The 26738-nt window shown below is 57.5% G+C and overlaps 1 protein-coding gene across 1 annotated transcript in view; it reads left to right on the plus strand.

The window, feature by feature from the left end:
- The window catches only part of LOC116981291 (collagen alpha-1(XVII) chain-like), a 38720-nt gene extending 12642 nt beyond the window's left edge, over positions 1-26078 (plus strand). The window contains exons 12-39 of the mRNA XM_033034200.1: positions 304-342; positions 586-657; positions 1015-1065; positions 1209-1268; positions 1644-1661; positions 1876-1917; positions 2301-2375; positions 2913-2972; positions 3701-3763; positions 4682-4750; positions 5108-5248; positions 5888-5989; positions 6245-6352; positions 8360-8461; positions 8702-8818; positions 9444-9539; positions 10578-10739; positions 13788-13886; positions 14314-14439; positions 15075-15185; positions 16792-16887; positions 18092-18205; positions 19403-19528; positions 21704-21817; positions 22164-22205; positions 23149-23322; positions 23781-23867; positions 24582-26078. Coding sequence (XP_032890091.1) covers positions 304-342; positions 586-657; positions 1015-1065; positions 1209-1268; positions 1644-1661; positions 1876-1917; positions 2301-2375; positions 2913-2972; positions 3701-3763; positions 4682-4750; positions 5108-5248; positions 5888-5989; positions 6245-6352; positions 8360-8461; positions 8702-8818; positions 9444-9539; positions 10578-10739; positions 13788-13886; positions 14314-14439; positions 15075-15185; positions 16792-16887; positions 18092-18205; positions 19403-19528; positions 21704-21817; positions 22164-22205; positions 23149-23322; positions 23781-23867; positions 24582-24634 — 2519 coding nt within the window. The 3' untranslated portion in view covers positions 24635-26078. The remainder of the gene's footprint in view (positions 1-303; positions 343-585; positions 658-1014; positions 1066-1208; positions 1269-1643; positions 1662-1875; positions 1918-2300; positions 2376-2912; positions 2973-3700; positions 3764-4681; positions 4751-5107; positions 5249-5887; positions 5990-6244; positions 6353-8359; positions 8462-8701; positions 8819-9443; positions 9540-10577; positions 10740-13787; positions 13887-14313; positions 14440-15074; positions 15186-16791; positions 16888-18091; positions 18206-19402; positions 19529-21703; positions 21818-22163; positions 22206-23148; positions 23323-23780; positions 23868-24581) is intronic.
- Positions 26079-26738: the final 660 nt, after the last annotated feature.

A 26738-nucleotide genomic window follows, 5' to 3' on the forward strand; every position in this document is an offset into this window, starting at 1 on the left:
AGGGGTGGGAGAGGGAGTGGAGGGAGGAGGATAGGGAGGGGTGGTTTGGGAGAGGGAGGGGTGGGGGAGGGGGGAGGGAGTGAGAGGTGGGAGAGGGGGAGAGGAAGTGAGGGGAGGTGGAGGAAGGGGTTTGAGATCACTGGGAGCAAGGGGGGATCTCATCAGGACTGCAAGTCTCTGACCCTGGGCTACCCAGGGGCCTATTCTCCCCTTGGCTTGTACACCCCCCCACCCCAGCACCCTCCCCTTCCTGGCTGCCCCCCTCCCCCCCGTGTATAGCGACTGACACAGCTTGTGTTGCAGGAGAGTCCGGACCTCCAGGGAAGATCGTCCGTGCTGAAGGTGAGAGAGTGATCACAGCCTCGTGGTGGAGTGGGGGTGCGGGTGGGGGTGGGGGTGGAAGTGGGGGTGGGGGTGGGGGTGATGGGGGAGACGATGGGGGGTGGGGGGGTTGCCCGGAGAATGCAGCCTCCACACGGAGCCCCACCGACCGGCTGTCTGGGCTCCACTGCCTCTCCGTCTGGTTCTGCCTACACTGCCCTCCCCAGGTTAACTCTCTCTCTCTCTCCCAACCCCCTTCCCCAGGGAACCACAACACGGTGTTGGTGCCAGGGCCTCCCGGACCTCAAGGAGCACCAGGACCATCCGGCCGAGCAGGTGACCTGCCTCAGTCCCTCCCTCCCATGCTCCCTCCTTCCCTCTCTTACTCCCCTTCCTTCTTCCCTCTCTCCTTACCCTCTCATTTGCTTCCTCTCTCAATCCCCCTCTCACCCCCATTATCCTCTATTCCTCTCCACACTCCCTTTCGCTCTCCCAGTGATGGATGACTGAGTGACCCTCCATCCCTCACACACCTTCCCTCTCTTCCTCCCGCTCTCCCTCCTGCTCTCCCTCCCTCTCTACCTCCCTCTCTCCCTCCCCCCTCTATCTCTCCCCCCCCCCCCCTCTCTCCTTCCCTCCCCAGACTTGCCCTAGTAATCAATAACTGATTAACCCTCTCTCCCCCTCCCACAGGGGAGAGCATTGCTGGACCCCCGGGACCACAAGGATCCGAAGGCCAGAAAGGTGAGTGGGTAGAGGCCGGGACCTTGAGGGAGGAGGGGAGAGCAAAGGGTGGAGGGTGGGGGGAGGAGGAGGGGTAAGGGGGAGATGGTGCGGGGAAGGGGCAGCCGTGTATCCGGACCCCCTGACCATGCTGTCTCTTGCAGGCTCTTCATTGGCCGGACCCCCAGGACCCCCAGGACCTCCAGGAACCACTGGATCAGAAGGTAAACACACTTCCCGTGACCTTGAACCCTTAACCTCTTCCCCGGCCCTTTGAGCCCGCAACTACTCCCCCGCCACCGTGCTTCTTTCCCTTTCCCTTGACCGATGGCCCCCACCCCACCCCTTTACAGTGGCCCAACTCGAACGCCACAGACATTGACCCCCGGGCACTGGCCCCTGACCCCCAGGCCCTGACCTCTGGGCCATGATCCTGGGTCCTGACCCCTGACCCCCAGGCCCTGGCCCCCGGACCATGATCCCGAGCCCTGGCCCCCGGGTCCTGACCGCTGAACCCCGGGCCCTGTCCCAGACTGTGTGTGAACTGATGTCCGGCGTTGTTCCTGAGCTAACACTGACCCCTCCTCTTTCCTTTGCAGGACGTCAGGGATACAAAGGTATGGGAGTGGGGCAGGGGTACGTCCCTGTGGGGGTCATGGTGGGGTGGGTGTGATTCAGGTATGTGATGGCCTCGAGCTCTGGGAGATGGGGGTTGGTGACGTAGGTGGATGGAGGTTGTGGTGGGGGTTGGGAAGGAGGTCGGGTCGGGGCGGGGGTCGGGTGGGGCGGAGGGGATTCCCGAGGTCACTGATTCTCTACTTGTCTCACCAGGTGACCAGGGTGAACCAGGACTGCCCGGGCTCGCCGCACGAAGTGAGCCGACCTCCCGACCCCCACCCCCACCTCCCCCCGACCCGCTACACCCCACCCTGACCCTCACACCCCCTGAAGAACCTAAAATCTACCCCTCCCCTCCTCCCCTCCCCATCACTCCCTTCTCCTCCACTCCCTTCCCCTCCCCCCCCCCCTACTAACAAGGCATGAACCCCCGCCCCTTCCCACCGTCACATTGGGCCACCTGCTCCAACGACCCCTCACACACGTGCAGCTACAGTCACCTCCCCTACCCTGAACCTGCCTCCTGCAACCCCCCTTCCATTCCCCATGACCCTCTCCCCTCAACCCCTCTCCCCCCTGGGAATCCCGCTGTGGTTTGGTCTCCCACCCCCCTCTCACTGCTCCTCTGTTGACCCCAGGTGGAGACTCATTCCGACTAGGACCCCCCGGACCAGCTGGACCCCCGGGACCTGCAGGACACAAGGGCAACCAAGGTGAGTGGCCTCTGACCCGATGGGCGGGAGCGGAGGGGTCGGGGTGAGGGTGGGTGGGTGGATGAGCGATGATGGGTAGGAAGAGTGCGGTGTGAGTTTGGAAGGGGTTGGGTGTAGTCTGTGATGGGCGGGGAGAGGGGCAGTGAAGGGTGGAGAGGTGGGAGGGGTGGGGGAAGTGAGGGGCGGGGAGGGGCAGGGGTGTGGAGCAGAGGAGAGGGGTGGGTAAGGGGCAGGATAGCGAGGGGAGGGATGAGGTGAGGGGAGCAGTGAGTGAGGGGCAGGTGCGGGGACAGTATCCTATACAATCAGGTCAGATATACTGTGCTGAGATTTGAACTGTCCACCCCCTCTTTTATGCCTCTCTCATCTCCTCTCCCCACCCTTGCCACTTATTGCCTGTACCCCCACCCCACTCCCTGCCCCCCTTCCCCCAATCTCTCCCCCCACCCTCACTCTCCTCTCCTCCTCCACTCTCTCCCTCCCGCCCTCACTCTTCCCCGTCCCCCACCCTCACTCTCTGACCGCTCTGTGCTGCAGGTGACCGTGGGGAGATCGGAATCCCAGGTGCTCCCGGCATTCCTGGCCGGTCGGCTCTAGGTAGGGATGGACGGAAGGGTGGGGGGAGGGGCTGGTTACGGAGGGAATGTGGGGACGGAGTGGGGGTTTGACTGATTGGGGTGTTGGGAACTGGTGTGGGGGGGGGGGAGGGGGGGGTTAGGGTCTGGAGAGGGGTGGGGACAAAGGGTTTTGGGAGATGTGTGGGTTAGAGGGAGTGGTGTGGGGTAGAGGGAGTGCTGTGTGATAGTGGGAGTGGTGGGGTAGGGGGAGAGGTGTGGGATGGGGGAGTGACATGATAGGTAGGGGGAGTGGTGTGGGGTAGTGGGAGTGGTGTGGGATAGTGGGAATGGTGTGGGGTAGTGGGAATGGTGTGGGATAGTGGGAATGGTGTGGGGTAGTGGGAGTGGTGGGTAGGGGGAGTGGTGTGGGGTAGTGGGAGTGGTGTGGGATAGTGGGAATGGTGTGGGGTAGGGGGAGTGGTGTGGGATAGTGGGAATGGTGTGGGGTAGTGGGAGTGGTGTGGGATAGTGGGAATGGTGTGGGGTAGTGGGAGTGGTGTGGGGCAGGGGTAGTGGTGTGGGGTAGGGGGAGTGGTGTGGGATAGGGGGAGTGACATGAGAGGTAGGGGGAGTGGTGTGGGGTAGGGGGAGTGGTGTGGGGTAGAGGGAGTGGTGTGGGGCAGGGGGAGTGGTGTGGGGTAGAGGGAGTGGTGTGGGGCAGGGGTAGTGGTGTTCGGGTTACTGACCAGCCTCCTGTCTCTCTCTCAGTGACCAGCACCAGAGGGCGAGTACAGGGACCCCCTGGACCACCCGGACCCCCAGGACCTCAGGGTGAGTTTCCGGGGGAGGAGGGGTCATGTGTCTGCCCGGGGTGGGGGTGGGAAAACCCACGCAGGTCACGGGGAGAATGTACAAACTCCATACAGGCGGCACCTGTGCTCAGGATCGAACCCGGGTCCCTGGCGCTGTGAGGCAGTTACTCTACTGCTGCGCCACCGTGCCTTTGAGTGAGACTTACTGTCAACAGAAGGCACTGTAGCGAACCACACCTGGAGGGGTGAGGGGAGGCAGAGGGTGGGGGAGGTGTTTCTCTGTGACCTCTGGTGCATCACTGGGGTCCCCACTGGGGCGCGCGCCCTTGTTATTGGTTTTATATGGAACGGGGGGGGGGGGTGATGGAGGTGGACCGAGTTATTACTGCAGCCCCGACTCGAAGATAATAGAGATGTAGATAGTGAAGGCAGTTGTCTAATGATACAGTGGGACACGGATTAGCTGCAAGGTGGGCAGAATGGTGGCAGATGGAGTTTAATCCGCATAGTGTGAGACACTCTGAAATGTCACATTCAGCTAGAATGTGTGGGGTAAATGGCAGATAGCTCAGGAGTGTGGCTGTGCAGAGGGACCTGTCTGGTGTTACTCTGTTACTCACTCTGTTACCCCCTACCCTGAACCTCCTACCAACCTCCCACCCCTACCCTAAACCTTTCACTCCTAACCACTCACCTCTAACTTCCCATCCCCTACCCTGAACCCCTCACTAACCTCCCACCCCTAACCTCTCACCCTTAACCTCTAAACCCTAACCTCTCACCCCTAACCTCCCACCCCTCCTGTCCCCTTCCACCCTCTCCTCCTCCCCCTCCCCCTCCCTCCCACCCTTCTGTACCTCCAACTCTCCTGTCCCCTCCCTCCCTCTCTCCCCTACCTTCCCCCTGTCCACATCTCCCCTCTCCTGCCACCCACCAGGACAACCAGGAACGTCGGGCTCAGACTCCAGGATCAGCATCCGTCAGGCCGTGATGGAGACCCTGCAGAGTGAGGAGCGGGGGAGGGGCAGTGCCGGGGGAGGGGTCGGTATTAGCGGAAGGGCGGGGGGTGAGGGGTGGAGAGGAGGTGGGGGAATGGTGGGGTGGGAGGGTAAGGAAGGGGGTGGGACGGCGTGGGGGGCAGGGTGGGTGTGTGTGAGGGTTAGGGGCGGAGGGCCGATGTGGGATGTTGTGGGGCAGAGTGAGGGGGGGGTGGGGGGCAGGGAATGGGCTGATGTCGGACGGGGTGAGGGGACAGAGGGAGAGTGGGTGGGGGATAGGTGTGGGGATGGAGTGGTGGAGTGGTGTGTGTGTGGCGGGGGGGGGGGGGGTTAGATGTGTTTGCCTGACGCTGTGCTGGTTGCAGGTGACGGAGTGCGGGGTGCGTTGTTGGGCCCCCCAGGTCCCCCCGGTCCCCCTGGCCGTACGGGGCCCCAGGGCGAGCGAGGAAGCCTGGACCGGCTGCAGTATTCGGACATCTCCAGCAGAGTCATCGACTACCTGAGGAGTGAGTGTCATCTGTCTGGCCCTGACCCTGGCACTGACCCCGGCACTGACCTCTAACACCGCCACTGACCTCTCACCTAAAAACTGACCCTTGACCTCAGCCTCTCACCCCTGCAATCACTGATCACCCCCCCGCAGACGTCTTACCCCTTGCACTGACCCTGACCCCAGCGGCAATCGCAATCCAGGCACCAAATTCTGACCCCAACCTCTGACCCTGACCGCGGTCCTGACCCCAAAGTGATGCATTGCGCTCGACCGCCCTGCCCTGTCCCGTCACGCGGGTAGGACAAGGTGCTGACCTGCAGGGGCAGGAGGGGGAGGGGGGAGGGGGAGGGGGGCACCCTGTGGGGGTGAAGGGAGATGGTCTGGTGGTCTGGGATGGGATGTGTCAGGTGCATGACAGAGGTCAGGGGTCGGGTCAGAGGTCATGTCAAGGGTCTGGGGCGGGTGTTTGGCTCCAGGGATGGTCAGGGTCAGAGGTCAGATTATGGTGCAGGATTGGGATCTGGGGGTGGGTCAAGGTGAGTCAGGGGCGGCTCATAGTTGGGTCTGGGTTGGGGTCTGGGTCGGGTCACGGTCAGGGTTGGGTCAGGATGGGGTCAGGGCCAGTGTTGACCATGTGTTCGTCCTGTTGCAGATTCGGGGTCTGGGTTCGGGGAGCGTGGAGCCACTGGCCCTCCCGGACCGCCCGGACCCCCAGGGGCCCTGTCCCGGTCCGACCTGACTGTCTACCTGCAGGGTAAGTATGGAGCTGGGGGATTCGGGGGGGGGGGGGGGGGTGGTAGGGGGGGGGAAGGGGGGGGGGGGGGTACTTGGGTACCGGCAGAACGCCCGGCTGGACAATGACCCAGTGACCCCCACTCTGTGTGATGGGGCGGGGCGGAGGGAGCTTCACTCTGTGTGGTGGGGGGGGGGGGGGGGATGGTAGGGGTTCTTTGCAAAGGGCTGGGCACTTCCCTGTGATTCACGGACCCCCGCTCTCTCCCCCCTACAGACGAGGATGTGCTGCGTTACCTGCGCGGACCCCAGGGAGCCCGGGGGCCACGAGGAGACGGGGTCAGTCGCACTGAGATGGAGGCTTACATCACCGACTACAGCAGAAGTAATAGCCGTACCTCCAGGGGCACTGGGGAGAGGGGGTAGGGTGAGGGAGGGGGGGTGAGGGGGGAGTGAGGGGGGAGTGAGGGGGGAGTGAGGGGGGAGGGAGGGTGGGGGCGGAAGAGGAGCGCAGGGGGAACGAGCGTGGTTGAACCCAGTGGAGGGGGGCAGAGGGAGCGCGCAGTGTGTGTGCAAGTGCATGGTGAGTGTGTGCGAATATGGACACCTCAACCTCTTCCCCCCCCCCTTCCACCCATAGTTCCTCCTGGTCCTTCTTCACCCCCCTCTCCTCCCCACCCCCCCCCCCCCCCACCTGGTTCCCTTGACTCTTAGTTTCCTCTCCTCTCTTCTTCTCCCACTCCCTCCCCTCTCTCCCTTGTTCCCTCCCCCTTTCCCTCCAGCTCTCCCTCCCCCTCCCCTCTCCCACTCCCTCCCCCCTCTCCCGCTCGCTCCCCCACACTCTCCTTCTCTCCCCCACTTTCCCTCCCCACTTCTACCCCCCCCCCCCCCCAGTTCACACTACGCTCCTTCTTCCCAAGGCTGGCGCAGCTCAGGACCACCCAAATCCCAGTCATCTCTACCCCAACACCCCATCTCCCCCTGGTTTACACTGTCCCCCTGTTAAGCAGGCTGCGCACGCTCAACATTAACCTATAAACCTGACACTGCCTCTGGCTGCCCACTTCGTGCCAGCTCACTCTGATCACAGTTGCCAGGAGTGGTTCGTTGACCCTTCAGCCATCCAAGTCCGTGCCAACCAACAAACCCGTACACTAGCGCTATCCCACACACCAGGGGAAATTTTACTGAAGCCAATTAACTTGCACACCTGCACGTCATTGGGGTGTTGGAGGAAACTGGAGCAGCCGGTGAAAACCCAGGTGGTCACGGGGAGAACGTCCACTCTGGCGCTGTAAGGCAGCAACTTTACGGCCACAAGTAGCGGGGATGCGAGTGGGGTGGGGTCAGAGGCTGTGGTGTGAGCATGGGGGGGGGGGGGTCAGGGTGTCTAGGGTCACTGTGGTGTGGATGGGAGGGGTCACAGGTCAGGGTGTGAACTGGGAGGGGTCAGAGGTTAGGGTGTGGGTGGGGGGGGGCTCACGCCGGTCATTCCCGATCTGCTGTCTCCCCCCCCCCCCCCCACCCCCGCCGCCACTCCATGTGGTGAATCTGTGACTCGATGTGCAGATCAGAACGTGCGTGGGTACCTGAGGAGTGAGTGTCCTCTGCCTGGCCCTCACCCTAGCACTGACCCCTGACTCCAGCACGGACCCCTGGCACTGACCCATGACACAGGCACTGATCCCGACACTGAGCCCTGACCCATGACCCAAGCACTGACCCCTGACACCGGCACTGACCCCTGACCCTGGTGCTGACCCTTGACCCCAGCGCTGATAACTTACCTCTGACATAGGCCCTGACCTTTCACCCCAGTGCTGACCTCTGACCCTGGTACTGTCCCCTGACCTCTGGTTCCCACCCCTGCATTGACTTCTCACCCCGGCGCAGACCCCTGAATCTGACCCCTGACCCCAGCTCCGATCGCAATCCTGGCACCAAATACTGACCCCGACCTCTGACCCAGACTGCGGACCTGACCCCAAAGTGATGCATCGCGCTCGACCGCCCTGCCCTTGGCCATCACGCGCATACGACAAGGTGCTGACCTGCAGGGGCAGGAGGGGGTGGGGCACCCTGTGGTGGTGAAGGGAGGTGGAGTCTGGTGGTCTGGGATGGGACGTGTCAGGTGCAGGACAGAGGTCAGGGGTCAGGTCAGAGCCCGGTGGTCATTTCAGGTGTTTGGATCCAGGGATGGGTCAGAGGTCAGATTATGGTGCATGACCGGGATCTGGGGGTGGGTCAAGGTGAGTCAGGGTCGGGTTTAGTTGGGTCAGGGTTGGGGTCAGGGTCACGTCAAGGTTGTGTGAGGGTCTGGGTTGGGTCAAGGTCAGGGTTGGGTCAGGATGGGGTCAGGGCCAGGGTTGACCATGTGTTCGTCCTGTTGCAGATTCGGGGGCTGGGTTTGGGGGGCGTGGAGCCACTGGACCTCCAGGACCGCCCGGACCCTCCGGGGGCCTGTCCAGGGCCGACCTGACCGTCTACCTGCAGGGTAAGTACGGAGCTGGGGGGCTCGGGGAGGAGAGCTGGGCGGAAGGGGGTGGGGGGGGGGGCCTTCCAGCTCTGTCCACTGGGGTACTGACAGACCGCCCGGCTGGACAATGACCCAGCGACCTTCACTCTGTGTGATGGGACGGGGCGGAGGGAGCTTCACTCTGTGGGGGTGGGGGGGGTGGTTGGTTGGGGTTCTCTGCAAAGTGATTCACGGACCCCCGCTCTCTCCCCCCTACAGACGAGGATGTGCTGCGTTACCTGCGGGGACCCCAGGGACCGCCCGGAACCCGGGGGCCACGAGGAGACGGGGTCAGTCGCATTGAGATGGAGGCTTACATCACCGACTACAGCAGAAGTAATGGCCGTCCCACCGAGGGCACTGGGGAGTGGGGGTAGGGTGAGGGAGGGAGAGCGAGTGGGTGAGGGAGCAAGGGCGGAGTGAGGATGGGGGAGGGAGAAGAGGTCCGCGGGGGGGGGGGGGGGCGGGTATGCTTCAACCGAGGGGTGTGGGAAAGAGGGAGCGCGGGAGTGGGGAGGGAGCGCGCAGTGTATGTGTAAGTGCATGGTGAGTGTGTGCGAATGTGGACCCCTCAACCCCTCCCCCCCCCCCCCCCTCCACCTCCCTCTCCAACCATAGTTCCTCCTGGTCCTTCCTTCCCCCGCTCTCCTCCCCCCCCCTCCCCCCCCTTAGTTCCCCTGACTTAGTTCCCTCTCCTCTCTTCTTCTCCCTCCCCCTCCCCCTCCCCCTCCCCCTCTCCCTCTCGCTCACCCACACTCCTTCTCTCCCCCACTCTCCCTCCCCCCCTTCCCCAGTTCACACTGTGCTCTTTCTTCCCAAGGCTGGTGAGTGGGTGCACCTCAGGGCTGCCCGAATCCCAGTCCCTTCTACCCCAATCCCCCCTCTTCCCCTCCCCATCCCCCACTCCGCCCCCCCCCCCCCCTCCCTCCCCCTGGTTTACACTGTCCCTCCTGATCCGCAGGCTGGAGGGCCGGCTCTGGACAGCCGGGACCACCAGGACCACCGGGACCACCCGGCAGCCTCTCCGTGACTGGCGACCTCACCGCCCTCCTGCAGGGTGAGTTCCTCAGCGTTGGGGGGGTGGGGGGGGGGGCGAGGTTTCGGGTGTGGGTCAGAGGCCGTGCGGTGACCCAGGGTCAGAGAGCAATGTCTGAGTGTGTGGCGGTGAGAAGCGGGGAGTGAGTTGGGGGTCAGAAGTCTTTTACTTTAGACTTTACTTTAGAGAGACAGTGCGGAAACAGGCCCTTTGGCCCAGCGAGTCTACACCCACCAGCGATCACCCTGAACAATAACGCTAAGCTACACACGAGGGACAATTTTACATTTACCAAAGCCAATTAACCTATAAACCTGCCCACTCCCTCTGGATGCCCACTGCGTCTGGATGCCCACTGCCTCTGGATGTCCACTACCTCTGGATGCCCACTCCCTCTGGATGCCCACTCCCTCTGGATGCCCACTCCCTCTGGATGCCCACTGCCTCTGGATGCCCACTGCGTCTGGATGCCCACTGCCTCTGGATGCCCACTCCCTCTGGATGCCCACTCCGTGCCAGCACACTCTGATCTCAGGTGCCAGGAGTGGTTCATTGACCCATGTCATTTAGTTTAGAGATACAGCGTGGAAACAGATCCCTCAGCCATCCAAGTCTGTGCCAACCAACAAACCCGTACACTAGCGCTATCCCACATACTAGGGACAATTTTACTGAAGCCCATTAACCTGCACACCTGCATGTCGTTGGGGTTGTCGGAGGAAACTGGAGCACCCGGAGAAAACCCAGGTGGTCACGGGGAGAACGTCCACTCTGGCGCTGTGAGGCAGCAACTCCGCGGCCACAAGTAGCAGGGATGCGAGTGGGGTGGGTGGGGTCAGAGGCTGTGATGTGAGCAGGGGGGGTCAGAAGTCAGGGAGTCTGGTTGGGAGGGGTCACAGGTCAGGGTGTGGGGAGGGGTCACAGGTCAGGGTGTGGGGAGGGGTCAGAAGTTAGGGCGTGAACGGGGACGGGTCAGTCTCGGCAGTGCCGGTCATTCCCGATCCGCTGTTCCTCCCCTCCCCGCCACTCCGTGTGGTGACTGTGTGACTCTGTGTGCAGATGAGAACGTGCGCAAGTACCTGATCGGCCCCCCTGGTCGCCCCGGGCCCGCTGGCCCCGCTGGACCCGCCGGGAGACCCGGCTACACCGAGACCGCGGGAGTGACCAACATCCACCTGGACTACGGAGATATCACCGCCCGGCTACAGCAGTACCTCAGCAGTGAGTGTCCGACCCCCAGATCACTGACCCTCGACCTTAGACCACTGACCCTCGACCTTAGACCACTGACTACTGACCCTAGACCACTGACTCTCAACCCTAGACCACTGACCCTCGACACTAGGCCACTGACTCTTGACCCTAGACCACTGACCCTTGACCTTAGACCACTGACCCTCGACCCTAGACCACTGATCCTCAACCTTAGACCACTGACCCTCGACCCTAGACCACTGACCCTCCACCCAAGACCACTGACTTTGGACCACTGACCCTGGACCACTGACCCTCGACCCTAAACCCTCAAACCTAGACCACTGCCCCAAGAATCCTAGAACACTGAACACTGACCCTGAACCGGACTGACCCCTGTACTACAGGGACATCACTGCCGGCTGCAGGAATACTTCAACAGTGAGTGTCCATCTCCAGACCACTGACCCTTGACCCTAGGCTTCAAGGACATCGCCGGCCGACAGCAGGAGTACCTCAGATGTGTGTCCGTCCCCCCGACCACACTCCCACACTAATCGGAACTGTCCACCGACCTGCACTGACCCCTGACCTGGACTAACACACTGACCATAGACACACACTGACCACCAGCACTGCTCGGCTGTATCGACCGACCTGCACTGACCGACACTAATCAGGGACCGCACTGACCACCCGCACTGACCAGCACTATCCACTGGATGGCACTGTCCACTGGCCCACACTGACCAGAGACCACACTGACCACCCGCACCAGCCGGAGGCCAAGCAGCTGGAGGGTGAAGTGACCATCAGCACCAACGATCGCCCCTGGGCTGGGCTTTGCCCAGGGGCCTCGGGTAAAGAGAGGGAGAGGGAGGGCCACAACCGGAAGGGCTGAGGGAGAGAGGGTAGGACAGTCATGCTGAGGGTACATAGAGGGAGAGGGAGGGACACATCTGGAGGGATGGTGCAGATGGGGTAGGGGACGGGGTGCAGGTTGGGACTCCCCTTCTCCAGGGTAGGTCAGCTGCAGGCAGGACCAGGGCTCGTGGGAGAGGGAGAAAATACTCGTGGGGAGAAGACGGGTGCCAGGAATTACAGCACCAGGGGCAAGGAATGGCAAATGGAGTTTAATGCAGGCAAGTGCAAGGTGTTGTATATTAGGAAGTCAAACCAGGGCAAGACCTTCATAGTGAATGTCGGGGCTCTGGGTAGTGTTGTAGAGCAGAGCGATCTAGGAGTGCAGGTTGCATTGTTCACTGAAAGAGGCATCACTGATAGATAGGGAGGTCAAGAAAGCTTTCAGTACACTGGCCTTCATCAGTCAGGGGATTGAGTAAGTTGGGACGTTATGTTGTAGCTGTACAAGTCGTCAGTGAGGCCACATTTAGAGTATTGTATTCAGTTTTGGTAACCCTGCCATGGGAAAGATGGTGTTAAACTGGAAAGGGTGCAGAAAAGTTTTACGAGGATGTTGCCAGGACTCGAGGGCCTGAGTTACAGGGAGAGGTTGGGCAGGCTAGGATTTATTCCTTGTAGCGCAGGAGGCTGAGAGGTGATCTCATCGAAGTGTATAAAATCATGAGGGGAATAGATAAGATAAATACTTTTACCCAGAGTTGGGGAATCAAGAACCAGAGGATATGAGTTGAAGGAGAGAGGGGAAAGATTGATTAAGAATATGACCGGCAAGGAATGGCAAATGGAATCTAACTCAGCCAGGTACAAAGTAAGGCATTTAGGAAATTTAAACCAAAACAGAATATATACAGCGAATACAATAATACAATACAATACAATAATACTTTATTGGCCAAGTGTGTTTTGCAACATACGAGGAATTTCATTTGCCATACAGTCATACCAATAAAAAGCAACAGTATAAAACACACAAAATACATTTTAACATAAACATCCACCACAGTGACTCCTCCACATTCCCCACTGTGATGGAAGGCGAAAAAAAGTTCAATCTCTTCCTTTCTTTGTCCTCCCGTGTTCCGGGGCCTCGAGCCTTCCGTTGACGGGACGATCTTGGCTCCCGTAGCTGGCGGTCGGGCCCTCTGCGTCGGGGCGATCAAGCTCTTGCATCGGGGGGGATCTCAGCTCCCCCGCGCCGAGCGATCGGACCCCGGGTCGGGGCTGGTCGAACCTTCATGTCGTTGGAGCTCCAGACATCTGCAGTCTCTATCCAAGACGGCGAGCTCCTTGATGTTAAAATCCACATTGAGGTGTTGTGGAACAGAGAGACCTCGGTGTACCAGTACATAGAGTTGCCTGAATGGGATGACGCAGGTAGACGGGGTGGTGCAGAAGCTTGCCTTGGCCCACTGAGTTGGGATGTCACAGTACTGTTGTACAACCTGTTGGTGAGACGGCACTTGGGACATTGTCCGTATTTCTGGTCGCCACTCTATAGGAAAGAGGTGATTATGCTGGAGCGGTTGTGGGCAGGATGTACACGGATGCTGCCCAGGGCCGGAGGGTTGAGTTATAAGGAGAGGCTGCATAACTGGGGCTTGCTTCCCTGAAGCACAGGAGGATGAGGAATGACCTTGAGCAGGGTTATAAAATCACGAGGGGTGTCGTCTTTCTCCCAGGGTAAGAGAATGTAAAACGAGAGGTTTAATGTGGTAGGGGGAAAGATTTAAAAGGGTCGCAAGGGGAACTTTCTCAGTTGGTGGTAGGTATGTGGTATGAGCTGCCAGAAAAAATAGAAACAAAGAACTGCAGAAAGTGCTGGAGTAACTCAGCCGATCAGGCAACATCTCTGGAGAAAAGGAATAGATAAAGTTTCTAAACATCACCTATTCCTTTTCTCCAGAGATGCTGCCTGACCGGCTGAATGACTCCAGTACTTTGTGCCTATCACTGCCAGAGGAGGTAGTTGAGGCAGGTGCTATGACAACGGTTAATAGCCTGGTACATGGGTGGGAAATGTTTAGAGGGATGTGGGGCAGAAGGCAGGCAGGTGGGATTAGGGTAGATGGTCGGTGTGGAGGGGTTGGGCGGAAGGGCCAGTTCCCGTGCTGTGTGACTGTGGTTTAACGACTGTCCCTGCCTCTCCCTCAGGTTCGGGGCTGAGTCTCGGGGCGAGAGGCCCCCCCGGTCCTCCGGGAGCCCCTGGTTCCGGTTCCATGTCCAGCAGCCAGCTCCTGGCCCTGCTGCAGAGTGAGTATGGCTGAGAACACTGTGCTGGGACCCCCCGTGACCCGGGGACCTCCATGCTCCCAGCTCCATGTCCCCCGTGACCCTGGGGATCTTATAAAACCCATGAACCCTCATAATCCTGTGACCCCCCACCACAGGTGCTTGTACTGAACAAGCTTGATGTACCCGGCAGGTCGGGCAGCCTCTGTTGAGAGGGCAACAGGTCAAAGACCCTTTGTCTGAGGGATGGGGGGAGTGGGGATGTTTTGGAGGTGGGGGCTGGGTGGGGAGTGGGAACAGGTCTCGGAGGTGGAGCGGGAGGGAGGGTGGGGACATGTTTTGGAGGTGGAGTGGGAGGGAGGGTGGCGTGGGTGGGGTGTGGTGGGGGGAGCAAGGGACGAGGGACCGGGGTAACGGTGTGTAATGGGAGCTGTGTTGTTGACCACAGGCCCGCGTTTCAGCGGGGTGATCGGACAGTCTGGACCAGCTGGACCACGGGGGCTGCCCGGCCCAGCAGGTGCCCCCGGACTGGGAGGGAACCTCCGTGTGGAAGACGTGGTCACCTACCTTCAGAGTAAGTTCACCTCCTGCAGAGGGGGGGAGGGGGTCTGCTGGGGGGGTGGGTATTCTGCTGGTGTGGACATTTTCTGTGTTTAGGGAGGCGTGCACCGGACTCCCAGGTCTCACGGTTCTACAGCACTCTCCAGGGTGCAACTGTGAAAGGCCTGCGTGGGTTTGCCACACCACGCCGTGCATCAGGGAGGGGTGGGGGGGGGAGTGGGGTTCTCTGTGCTGCGAGGACGGGCTGGTGTCTCTCTGCTTCATTCTCGGTCCGGCCCCACACTAACATGTGTGTGTGTGTGTGTAGCGCCCGGGTGCTACTAGAAAGAGACTCAGCGCTGTCCACTGGCGCCCTGGGGATTTCCGGGGCCGCTGGTCACCGCGGGGTGTGGAATGCACCCTGAAGAAGGATGGGGAAATAGTAATTTAAGAATACTTGTTTTACTTGTACTATGGTGGTGGGTATTGTTTTTGAATCATTTAGTATTATAGATATTATTGTAAATAATTGAATAAATTATTTTTGCTTAAAAAAAACGTGTGTGTGTGTGAATGCTTGTGTGCGTGCTTGCTTGTGCTTGTGTGTGTGCTTGCCTGTGTACGTGTGTGTGCTTGCGTGTGTGTGCGCGTGTGTTAATGTCCCCCCAGATTCGGGCTACAGTGTGAGAGGGCCCCCTGGCCCACCAGGACCGGCAGGCGGCAGCTTAGGTTCCGAGGACCGGCAACAGCTCAAGAGCGAGATCATCGACTACTTCTCCAGTAAGTGCCGTGCTCTCTCCGGCAGTGGCCGGTTTACTGTCCATGTCGGTGACCGGAACGTCCGGGCAGCCTGGCGATCCCGCAGGATTGGTGTGGACATGGGACGGTAGGCAATAGTCAGGAGTGTGTCATATGTCACCAACAGAACGACCACATTCTCACTTGCTGCAGCCAGACAGCACCACTAAAGCAGTCACAGACTGATAATGTCTAACAATCAATACAATTAATTAATAGTCAATCACACTATGAAACTATAATACTACAAAACTAAGTGAGCCAAAGACACGGACAACACAGTGCAGTCTGCAGTGCAATTAAAGACACAGTCCATAGAAGATCACAGTTGCTGAGGTTGGTGTTGTGCAGTGTTCAAGAGCCTGATGGTTGCTGGGGAAAAAGCTGTTCTTGAACCTGAAGGTCAAGGTTTTCAGGCTTCCTCCCGATGGTAGTAGTGAGATGAGAGCGTGGCCAGGGTGGTGTGGGTCTTTGATGATGCTGGCTGCCTTTTTGAGGCTGTGCCTCCTGTAGATCCCTTCAATGGTGGTGGTCAGTACCTGTGATGGGCCTTCAATGGTGAGGGTCAGTGCCTGTGATGGACCAGGCAGTGTCCACCACTAGGTGTTCCTGGGCGTTTGAATTACCAAGCCAGGCCTGATAGTAGGCTCTCTATCTTCCAACTGCAGAAGTTCAATAGAGCAATCGTCGACATTCCTCCTCAATCTTCCAAGGTGTCCATCCAGAGGCTGAGACAAGAAATCCAAGGACAACCCCTGTTTCCGCCTACACTGACAATTCCCTTGTCTGGTTCCTGTTGCCTCTCTGATCCCCACCAGTCCCGCAATCCGTGCTCTTCTCCGCACACTCTGTAGGGGGCGCTGCCTAGTCCATTGCGGGAACTGACCTCCCCACCATCGAAGGGATCTACAAGAGGCGCTGCCTCAAAAGGGCAGCCAGCATCATCAAAGACCCACACCACCCTGGCCGCGCTCTCATCTCGCTGCTACCATCAGGAGCCTGAAAACCCTGACCTCTGGGTTCAAGAACAGCTTCTTCCCAGCAAGAACTCTTGAGGACTGCACAACACTGACCTCAGCAACTGTGATCTTCTACAGACTGTGTCTTTGGCTGCACTACCAACTTCAGTTATTGCACTGTTATGGTTACCTAGTTTTACTGATTTTGTGCTATTGATTATGGTATAAAATTAGTGTTTGATTATATATCAATGTCATTGCATTTCCAACGTGTAAGGCTGCTGCAAGTAAGAATGTCATTGTTTCGTTTCATTGGTACCCAGTAGCACTGTTGACTCTTGACCTCCTTCACTGTGTCCACGTTGTTCAAACCCTCCATTTTAAAGACCTGACTTAGCTCGCCCCTTCAAAGGGGTCGTGTTCCCTCCCCCCAGCCTGACTGTGCAGCAGCCCTGGGGAATTAGCTGCTCGTACACTTTGTGTGCCGGTCTGTGTAATGTGTTGGACTGGGTAGCACCTCCCGCTGGGTCTAACGATGAGACTGCCTGTGCCCCCGTGTCCCTGGACGATGGGTGGGTTCCCAGCTCCCTCTCTACACAGCTGCTGCTAACCCTGTCTCTGTTCCGCAGGTGACAGAATGAGGCCCCACTTCGCTGGACCCCCTGGACCCCCAGGGCAGGTTGTATACTCTGAACTTGCCCCACGAATGATCCAGTATATGCAAGGTAGGTCACGGGGAAGAGACGCCATTACAATCTGATGTACATTCAAAATCATAGTACGTCAACACGTCCATGACTCCTTGAAAGTGGAAGCACAATCTGATAAGAGTGGTGTAGAAGGTGCATGGTGTGCTGGCTTTGAACAGTTCTGGAATTAGGTGTGAGAATCAGGAAGTCATGATGCAGCATTGTAGAACTTTGGTTATTTCACATTTGGAGTATTGTCAGAGGGTGGTGAATCTGTGGAACTCTTTAGTCAGAGGGTGGTGAATCTGTGGAACTCATTGCCACAGATGGCTGTGGAAGCCGCCAATGGATATTTTTAGGGTGGAGATTGACAGCTTCTTGATCAGTAAGGGTGTCAGTGGTTGTGGGGAGTAAGCAGGAGAATGGGATTGAGAGGGTAAGATAGATCAGCTATGATTGAATGGCGGAGTAGACTTGAAGGGCTGAATGGCCTAATTCTGCTCCTAGAACTTGAATGCAGTTCTGGTCTCCCCATTAGAGGATGGATGTGGAGGCTTTAGAGAGGGTCTTCTTCTTCTTATCGAGTCCACATCACAAGATTAGAAATTGTTCAGGCAGAGCTGAACACACGTCTCGGCACCTGCATACAATGGTGTCTCTCTTGTGCTTCTTGTGCGTGGTGGTGGAACGATTGGTGGAAACAGGGCCGCGATGTGAACGCTCTTTCCTTGACCCCTTTCGAGAACGATGCCTGGATTAGAGGGTTTTAGCTACAGGGAGAGGTTGGACAGACTTGGATTGTTTTCTCTGGAGTGTCAGAGGCTGAGGAGAGACCTGATAAGAGTTTATGAGAGACAGATAGGGTAGACAGTCAGAAACATTTATTCCCAGGGTTGAAATTTCAAAAACGTCAGGGCATAGTTTTAAGGTGATGGGGTGGAGGTGGGGGAGAAGGTTATAAAGGAGATGTGCGGGGCAAATGTTCTTTTACACAGAGGATGGTCGGTGCCTGAAACGCACGTCTAACGGTGGTGGTGAAGGCAGATACAATAGTGGCGTTTAAGAGACTTTTGTATAGGCACATGGACAGGCATGGAATGGAGGGGTATGGACCACGTGCAGATAGAGGGGATGTGTTTGACTTAGTATCATGTTCAGCACAGACATTGTGGGCCGAAGGGTCTTTTTTTTGTGCTATGTCCGATGTTGTGTGACCCTAAGCCGCCTCTTGCTGTTTCAGAGAACGGACTGATTGATCCGCGAGTCTTCAGGAGAGGTGCTGGAGGGCACCACGGAGTGCTGTGGAGAGCGGGGACGTACAACAACGACACCAGCCTGGAGGGCTACATGAGGGGTAGGTCCCCAGTGTAGTAGGTCCGTGCAGTGTGGGGAGAGGGGAACATGAAGGGTAGGTCGGGGTGTGGAGAGAGAGGAACATGTGGGTCCCGCGGGGTGTGGAGAGAGAGGAACATGTGGGTCGGGGTGTGGGGAGAGGGGAACATGTGGGTCGGGGTGTGGGGAGAGAGGAGCATGTGGGTCGGGGTGTGGGGAGAGAGGAACATGTGGGTCGGGGTGTGGGGAGAGAGGAACGTGTAGGGTAGTCTGCCCCGCGTAGGTCAGGGCAGTGTGGGGAGAGGGGAAGATGAAGGCAGTGCAGGGTGTGGGGAGAGAGCGGTGGGATGAATGAGGGGATGTGGGACAGGGTGGGGGGGAGGGGGGTTTGGGATACGGGGCAGCAAGTTGGGGGTTGTGGTGCCCGTTGTCACATCCTGGTCTCAGATGTGGAATAATAATGATACTGACACAATATTTACAGGTTACATTCCTTGGTCTCTGTGTTTATTATCTCACTCAGCCATGGCCTCCTGCCTAGGCTTACACAGAGCACATGCGATCTGACCTCCAAGTTATCTGATACAAAGGTCAAGATATTCGCATATCATCATCATGACTCATCGTCATGACAACCGTATTTGTTGGGGACGAAGGGTCTGGGGAGTGGGCTTCTGGAGTTGCTGCATCTGAACATTCATTCCCCCGTAGATAGACGCAGGTGTTAGTTCCCTTTACGCAGGGGCGGAAAACCCAGGAGGGGCCAGAGGGGACACGTCCCCCCATGTTTTGAGATGTGGGGGAGATCCCCGTCAAGTTTTTGTGATCCCGATTTTAAAATCTCCGCTTTTAGCGCTGAATTGAAGATTAGAAATTGCCTCCGAAGCCTCGCGCGTGTGAGTGTGCGCATCTGCACGTGGCTGCCAAAAAATTGTGTCCCCCGTCCCCTCCATGTTTTGATAGCGAGTTCCGCTCTTGCCTTTATGTATGACTGTAAGAATCTTTTCTACAAAATGGAGGCGTGCTGGGCAGGTCAGACCTTCGCTCAGGGGGTTGGACAAAGCAGAGGTTTATTGAGACGTCACTCCCCGTGCGACGTTGGTGTTTGCCAGCTGCGGCTGTGCCCCTGGAGACGTGGGCTCCTGCTGCATCTTGTCACTGCCACCACCACCACCAGGCGGGCTGTCCACTCACTCTCTTCCACATTGTCCTCCTGCAGATCACGGCTGGGTCCTCCACACTTCACCCCGAAACTCAGGCGTGCCGGGGGCAAGGGAGTGGCAGCAGTTTGACTGGGTGAAGGTGTTCAATGGGAACAAGACAGCGTATGAGGAGTACCTGAGAGGTGAGAGTGCGGCACGGTGGCGCGGAAGTGGAGCTACTGCCTCGCAGCGCTAGAGACCCGTGTTCCATCCTGACCAAGGCTGCTGTCTGTGTGGAGTTTGTACGTTCTCCCCATGACCACGTGGGTTTTCTGCGGGTTTCCTCCCACACTGCAAAGACGTGCGGGATGGCGCCAGTGTACAGCGGGGATTGCTGGTCGGTGCGCACTCATTGGGCCGAAGGGCCTGTTTCCGCCCTGAATCTCCAGAGTCTAAACAGAGCAGCTGAATGGGCCGCGTTCCAGGGGCTGGTGGACAGGCTCAGCCACTGCAAGCATTCCCAGCCATTGTCCCGGGCGGATCCCAGACAGAATTCCCAGGATACACTGGGTCTCTGGGCAGGAGAAGCTGGCTCTGGGCTTTGCATCCCTGAGCTGAGATGCTGTTATTGCCATCGGTTCACTGTCGGGCCTCATTGATGGTATCACTCTGACCTCTCCCCCTGCTCAAAGTCAGTCACTCACGGTTTTTGGACACAGTCAGTGACTACAACCTCTGGGGTCGGAGAATTGGCCAGAGTTTCTACTCCAGATTCACCTGCGGAACTGGTCTCTTTCCAAGAGCGTGATGGTGGGGCAGGGTGGGTTGGCGTATTACTGTCACACGTACTGATACAGTGTAAAGCTTTGTCTGCGTATATCCATATCAGACCACACACAAGTATAGTCATGCATTACACCAGGTAGCATTAAGTCAAGCTGTGATGCATCCCAAGTGGATGATTTCTAGCGATCCTTGTAGCCAGCCCCCGGACGGCAAGGAGCACCGCCACTCCACCTAGAGGGCAGAGTGAAACATAGAAACATAGAAAATAGGTGCAGGAGGAGGCCATTCAGCCCTTCGAGCCAGCACCACCATTCATTGTGATCATGGCTGATCGTCCCCTATCAATAACCCGTGCCTGCCTTCTCCCCATATCCCTTCACTCCACTAGCCCCTAGAGCTCTATCTAATGCCCCTGTCCCACTTAGGAAACCTGAACGGAAACCTCTGGAAACTTTGCACCCCACCCAAGGTTTCCGTGCGGTTCCCGGAGGTTTTTGTCAGTCTCCCTACCTGCTTCCACTACCTGCAACCTCCGGCAACCACCTGCAACCTCCGGGAACTGTACGGAAACCTTGGGTGGGGCGCAAAGTCTCCAGAGGTTTCCATTCAGGTTTCCTAAGTGGGACAGGGGCATAACTCTCTCTTAAATCCATCCGGCGACTTGGCCTCCACTGCCCTCTGTGGCAGGGAATTCCATAAATTCACAACTCTCTGGGTGAAAAGGTTTTTTCTTACCTCAGTCTTAAATGACCTCCCCTTTATTCCAAGACAATGGCTCTGCTGTCAGCAACTGAAGGACTGGTGACGGGATCTTGGGAGTGGGCAGGGCCGAAGATGGCCTGGTTGGGTTGCTCCTAAGCCTGGCCAAGCTGGCCATCCGCGAGTCACGGCACCAGGCGGAAGAGGGTTTTGCCCGAGCCAGATGCTTGCCGCTTTACCAGGATTACGTCCGTGTTATTTGTAACATAGTTGTTTGTAATTTAATGTCTGAATAGTTTGGTCATTCTGTAATTATGTTGGTGGGTATGTCACCTAGGCTTTGTTTCGTTTTGGTTTTTTGATCATGTTGGAATTTAAATTATTTGTTGATACAAAAAAAAAGGATGCTTTCTACGGGGCATCTGTAGACATTGGTCAGAGACTCTTGGGGCTGTGACTCCCACACAAATTTGTTTTCCCCGTTGATATTTTGGGCCAGGGTGGTTGGGTGTGGTGTGTGCACTGTGGACTGGGTCTGCCTCTCGTCGACCTGCACCAGTCGATGTCTAGACGCCGGTTGCAGGTCCCCTTACTCTCGCTAAGAGACGCGGGAGAATTGGTGGTCTTGGAGATGTTTTGGGTCACGGGGGGGGGGATCAGTCTGTGTCTCTCAGCCAGCTCGTCCGAATCACACTTCACTACAGCTCCGAAAAAATATGTTAGATAAGGCAGCATCTGCAGAGGGAAGAAACACTCATTGTTTAATTCGAGTGGGAAACATTGAAGAGACGATGTGCCTGTGCCGACTGTACGTCCGGATGGAGCTGTGTGTGCGGGGGTGGGAGAGCGGAGGGTTTCACACTGTAACCTGCGCCAATGTTGTCCTCCTGTAGACCACGGCTGGGCAGTGTCCACGTCCCACCACTCAGCATCACCCAGCCAACCCCGCACTGACTGGCAGAGAGTCTTCAACGGCAACAGGACAGCGTACGAGGAATACCGCAGAGGTGAGGGGGGGGGGGGACTGTGGGGCCGGGACGGGGAGTGAGGGGCCGGGGCGGGGGACTGAAGGGCCGGGGGGGACGGGGTTGGGGAGGGGCTGGAGTTTGAAGGAACGGTACTTGGGGGGGGGGGGGGGGGGTTCAAACTGGGGAGCCAGGAATGGGGAGGTGAGTGGGTAGGGGCGGTATGATCATGGTGAACGGTGGGACAGGACAGGCTCGAGGGGCCGACTGTCCTATTTTGGCACTGGTCGGAGATGCAGACATGGGGCGCTGGGAGAGGGAGAGGAGTACGTAGAACAGTACAACACAGGAACCAAGTCTCTCTCCCTCTCTCTCCAATCTCCCACAGCGTACGAGGCAGCCGGAGGCGATGGTCATCTAACACGGGCCGGTGAGTCACACGCTAACGTGAGTGAGGGAGGGAGTGATTACATGTGCGCCAGTGTGCGTGCCGGGAGTGGAAATAATGTGATGCATGAGCTCAGTGCTCACTTACCCTCCCCCCCCCCTCTCACCAACCCCTCCACCCCCCCTCACCACCCCCTCCCCCCCCTCACCACCCCCTCCCCAGGAGCAGGAGTAGGCCATTCAGTACTTCGAGCTTTCACCATCATTCAATATCATCATGGCTGATCATCCAAAATCAGTACCCCGTTCCTGCTTTTTCCCCATATCCCATGATTCCGCTGGCCCTAAGAGCTATATTTAACTCTCTTGAAAACATCCAGTAAATTCCACGGATTCACAACTCTCTGGGTGAAAAAGTTTTTCCTCATCTCAGTCCTAAATGGCCTGCCCCTTATTCTTAAACTGTGACCCCTGGTTCTGGACTCACTCAACATCGGGAACATTATTCCTGCATTGAGCCTGTCCAATCCCTTAAGAATTTGTATATGTTTCTACAAGATCCAATCCCAGGGTCTATAAGACATGTACACACAGAGTGATGGGTCCCAGTCTCTACCTCGCTGGTGTGGGGCCAGGGTCTGGGCTCTGGTCTGTGACCATGACCAGAGTTTGCTGGCCTACAGACACCAGACACCCTTCTCTACAGCCACGTGTGTCTGTGCAGCGAGTCTGAAGCTGCTGTCGGAACAGTTGGTCACTCACAACACTGGTCCCTGCCCCATCTCCCTGTCACCTGGCCAGTGATCCCTTCTTCCTGCAACTCAGAACTACCTCACCTCACCCGCATGTTGTGGAGATGCGGGGGATGCCCACACGGTTACAGGGAGAACATGCAAACTCCACACAGACAGCAGCGGCGGAGCTCAGCTGCGAACCCGGGTCTCGAACGGAGGCAATGTTGTTAACGCCTGTTGTTGTTCTTACAGGAACACAGTCCCACCGCGCGTCTGCCGGCTCCTCGCAGGGGGTGGCTGGGTCGGGAGGGCGGCGTGAGGCCGAGGCATCGTGGAGCTCGTCCCACGGATCATCCTCGTCGTCTGGCGGGGTTTGGAGTGAGGGAACCTACAGGAGCGAGGCCGAGATTAAGGCGCTGATGAAAGGTGGGAGTCCCTTCTGTCACCATGACCACCGAGCCCAGCATCCCGGACTGGCAGCTCACCCTGGTCCACAACTCCCAGACACTGCCGCCTGCACATTGCCTCTGGTGCACAATCCCTCTCCCTCTGGCTGTCCATTGCCTCTGGCTGCCCACTGCCTCTGACTCCCTCTGGCTGCCCACTGCCTTTGACTTCACACTGCCTCTGGTGAACACTCCCTCTCCCTTTGGCTTCACACTGGCACTGGCTTCACTCCCTCTGGCTGCCCACTGCCTTTGACTTCACACTGCCACTGGCTTCACACTGCCTCTGTTGATCTGCAGTGGGAGGTTGCCAAGCTGCGGGGAAGGTCCGTGACTGGCACTTGGCGCATGTCACCGTGCTGTTCCTGTACTGGGTGTGGGCCTGGGGAAGGGACAGTGGCCAAAGCAAGGCTGACCTGTGCTGAATTACACCTACAGCGCAGCTCGGCGATGATTACAATGCCTGGCTGTCACACTACAACCGGGGGGAGCGGCGGGACGGCGAGCGGAGACACAAAGCTGAAGGTAGGGAGCGCGGCTTTACGTCTGTGTGGGGATTTACACTGAGAGTAGTCCGTGTCTGCAATGGGTTGCCAGAGGAAGCAACGGGAACAAGTACAATTACAACATTTAAAAGACATTTGGACAGATGTATTTAGTTTTGTTTAGAGGTACAGCATGGAAACTGGCCCTTCAGCCCACACAGTCCGCGCCGACCATCAATAACCCGTTCACGCTAGTTCTATGTTGTCCCACCATCGCATCCTACACACTGCGGGCAATTTACATGCCAATTAAATACAAACCTGCACGTCTTTGCTATGTGGGAGGAAACCAGGGCACCCAGAGAAAACCCACGCAGTCACAGGGAGAACGACAAACTCCGTACAAACAGCACCGGTAGTCAGGATCAAACCCGGGTGACTGGCGCTGTGAGGCAGCAACTCTACCGCTGCGCCACCGTGGAAATGATGTCGTCAATGGAACAAGACACAACGCGCTGGAGTAACGCAGCAGGTCAGGCAGCATCTGAGGAGAACACGGATAGGCGATGTTTTGAGTTGGGACCCTTCCTCAGACTGGTTGCAAGAGGAGGGGGTGGGGATAGTTAATGGACAATGTTGTGGCTTCTGACCCCGGCTGGGTGACCCCGGGTGGGTGACCCTGGGTGGGTGACCCCGGGTGGGTGACCCCGGCTGGGTGAGGAACGTGTGTTTGATCAATTCTCTCTTTCTGCAGGTCACACCTCACACCGGCGAGCCCGGAGCAAGAGAGCGGCTGCCCTCAAGTAGTCACCGACCCAGGAACGGAGCGAGGGGAGGGGGCTGTAAACCGCCCCTTAACTCACTCTCCAATGCAACAGCTTAACGCCAAAAAAAAAAAGCATGTCTATCTCTTTTCTCAAAGCCTTTTGTAACAGTGCGGCTCTACTATACTCATACACCGCTCTCTCGATCCACAGTGACCGACCTTACTGCCCAGTGTGCGACAGGCTGGGGTCACCACACTGGCCTCTCTCCTCCACCACCCTCTCAAAGACCCAGTGGGTCAACCCGCCCGTGCGTGAATCACGACTCTTCACGCTCGCCAGCAGGGGCACCCAGCACTCTGCCTCTCCCCGTGCATGGGAAAGTCAAAGCTTCACTTCTCCTGTCCCCTCCCCTCACCTACACCGTGCAGCACAAAGTCAAGGGGGGGGGGGGAACAAAACAAGTTACTCCTGGGGAAAGAGGTTGGTTTAGAACTCCAGCTGGGCAGTGGAAGGCCGAGGAAGGTCAGGGAACTGACGCTGGTGAGCCCTGGGGGCGGGGGTTGTCACTCCACACACAGTCACCCAGGGCCCTCACAGCCCCTCCTCCATCATTGGGCTGAGGCACGGCGTGGGAAGGCAGGGTCTGTCTGTATACAGTGGGGGGGGGGGGGGGGAGACAACACCAGTTTACTATAGACTTTAGAGATAGAGCAGAAACAGGCCCTTCGGCCCACCGAGTCCGTGCCGACCCAGCGATCACCCCATGCACAAGCACTATCCTACATACACTAGGGACGATTTACAATTTTACAGAGGCTAATGAACATACAAACCCGTATGTCTTTGGATTGTGGGAAGAAACCGGAGCACCTGGAGAAAAGCCACGCGGTCACAGGGAGAAGGTACAAACTCCACATAGTCAGGATGGAACCCGGGGTCTGGTGCTGTAAGGGCAGCAACTCCACCGCTGCGCCACAGTGCCGTTATCACCAAGAGTGTCTCGAACAAGGGGATGGTCTCAACACAAGGGGATGGCCACTGAGGGGCGGGTCGAGATTTATCTGGCAGACAGCAGAGAACCTCTGGAATTGACAGTTGTGGAGGCAGGGTCATTGGAAGCATTTAACGGAGCTGCATACACTTGTGAACGATCCGGGGACTGAAGGCTTTGGGGAATTGGCAGGGAGGTTGGATCACATTGAACAGTAGGATGGGTGTGAGAGGCCGAGTGGCCTGCTCCTGTTTTCCCATGCAGCATGAAGTGTGGCCATTCCTGAGGAGCGAAGCCACATCTGTGTCTTCAGTCACCGCCCATTCCCTCCCTCCCTCCCTCCATCTCCGCTCCTGCTTCAGTGCTTCTCTCTGCTGGCAAGGGTCATGAATGCATTTCCTTTCAAATTCCAGCTGATGCTTTTACAGCCTGCCTTATTTAAATCATAAAACTTCTTTTATGGAATAAAGATTTTAAATGAAATAAAGTGAAATCAAGCGGGAGATAATTATTTCTCAGCTGGGGTCACAGAGGTTGTGGCACGGGGGGGGAAGATGGACTTTCGCCTGATCCAGCTCCACACAGACTCCACACTTTCGCCTGATCCAGCTCCACACAGACTCCACACTTTCGCCTGATCCAGCTCCACACAGACTCCACACTTTCGCCTGATCCAGCTCCACACAGACTCCAGACACCGACCTGGTCTGAACATGGTGATGGAGTAGAAACAAGAAACTGGTGACCATGGCGGGTGCATGAAGCGAACTGTCAGCAAAGATGGTGGTTGAGGCAGGTACAATAACATTTCACAGACACTCGGACAGGTTTAGCTTAGTTTATTGTCACGTGTACAGAGGTGAAAAGCTCTTGTTGCGTGCTAACCAGTCAGCGGAAACACTATATATGATTACAATCGAGCCTTCCACAGTGTTACAGATACAGGAAAAATGGGAATTATGTTTAGTGCAAGATAAAATCCAGTAAAGTCCAATTAAAGATCGTTCGAGGTTCTCCAATGAGATAGATGGTAGCTTGGGTCCGTTGGTGATAGGTTGGTTCAGTTGCCTGATAACCATGGGAAGAAACTGTCCCTGAATCTGGAGATGTGTGGTTTCATACTTCTGTACCTCTTGCCTGATGGGAGAGTGCA

The sequence above is a fragment of the Amblyraja radiata genome, chromosome 15, assembly GCF_010909765.2.
Source record: "Amblyraja radiata isolate CabotCenter1 chromosome 15, sAmbRad1.1.pri, whole genome shotgun sequence".
NCBI classification, from domain to species: Eukaryota; Metazoa; Chordata; class Chondrichthyes; order Rajiformes; family Rajidae; genus Amblyraja; species Amblyraja radiata.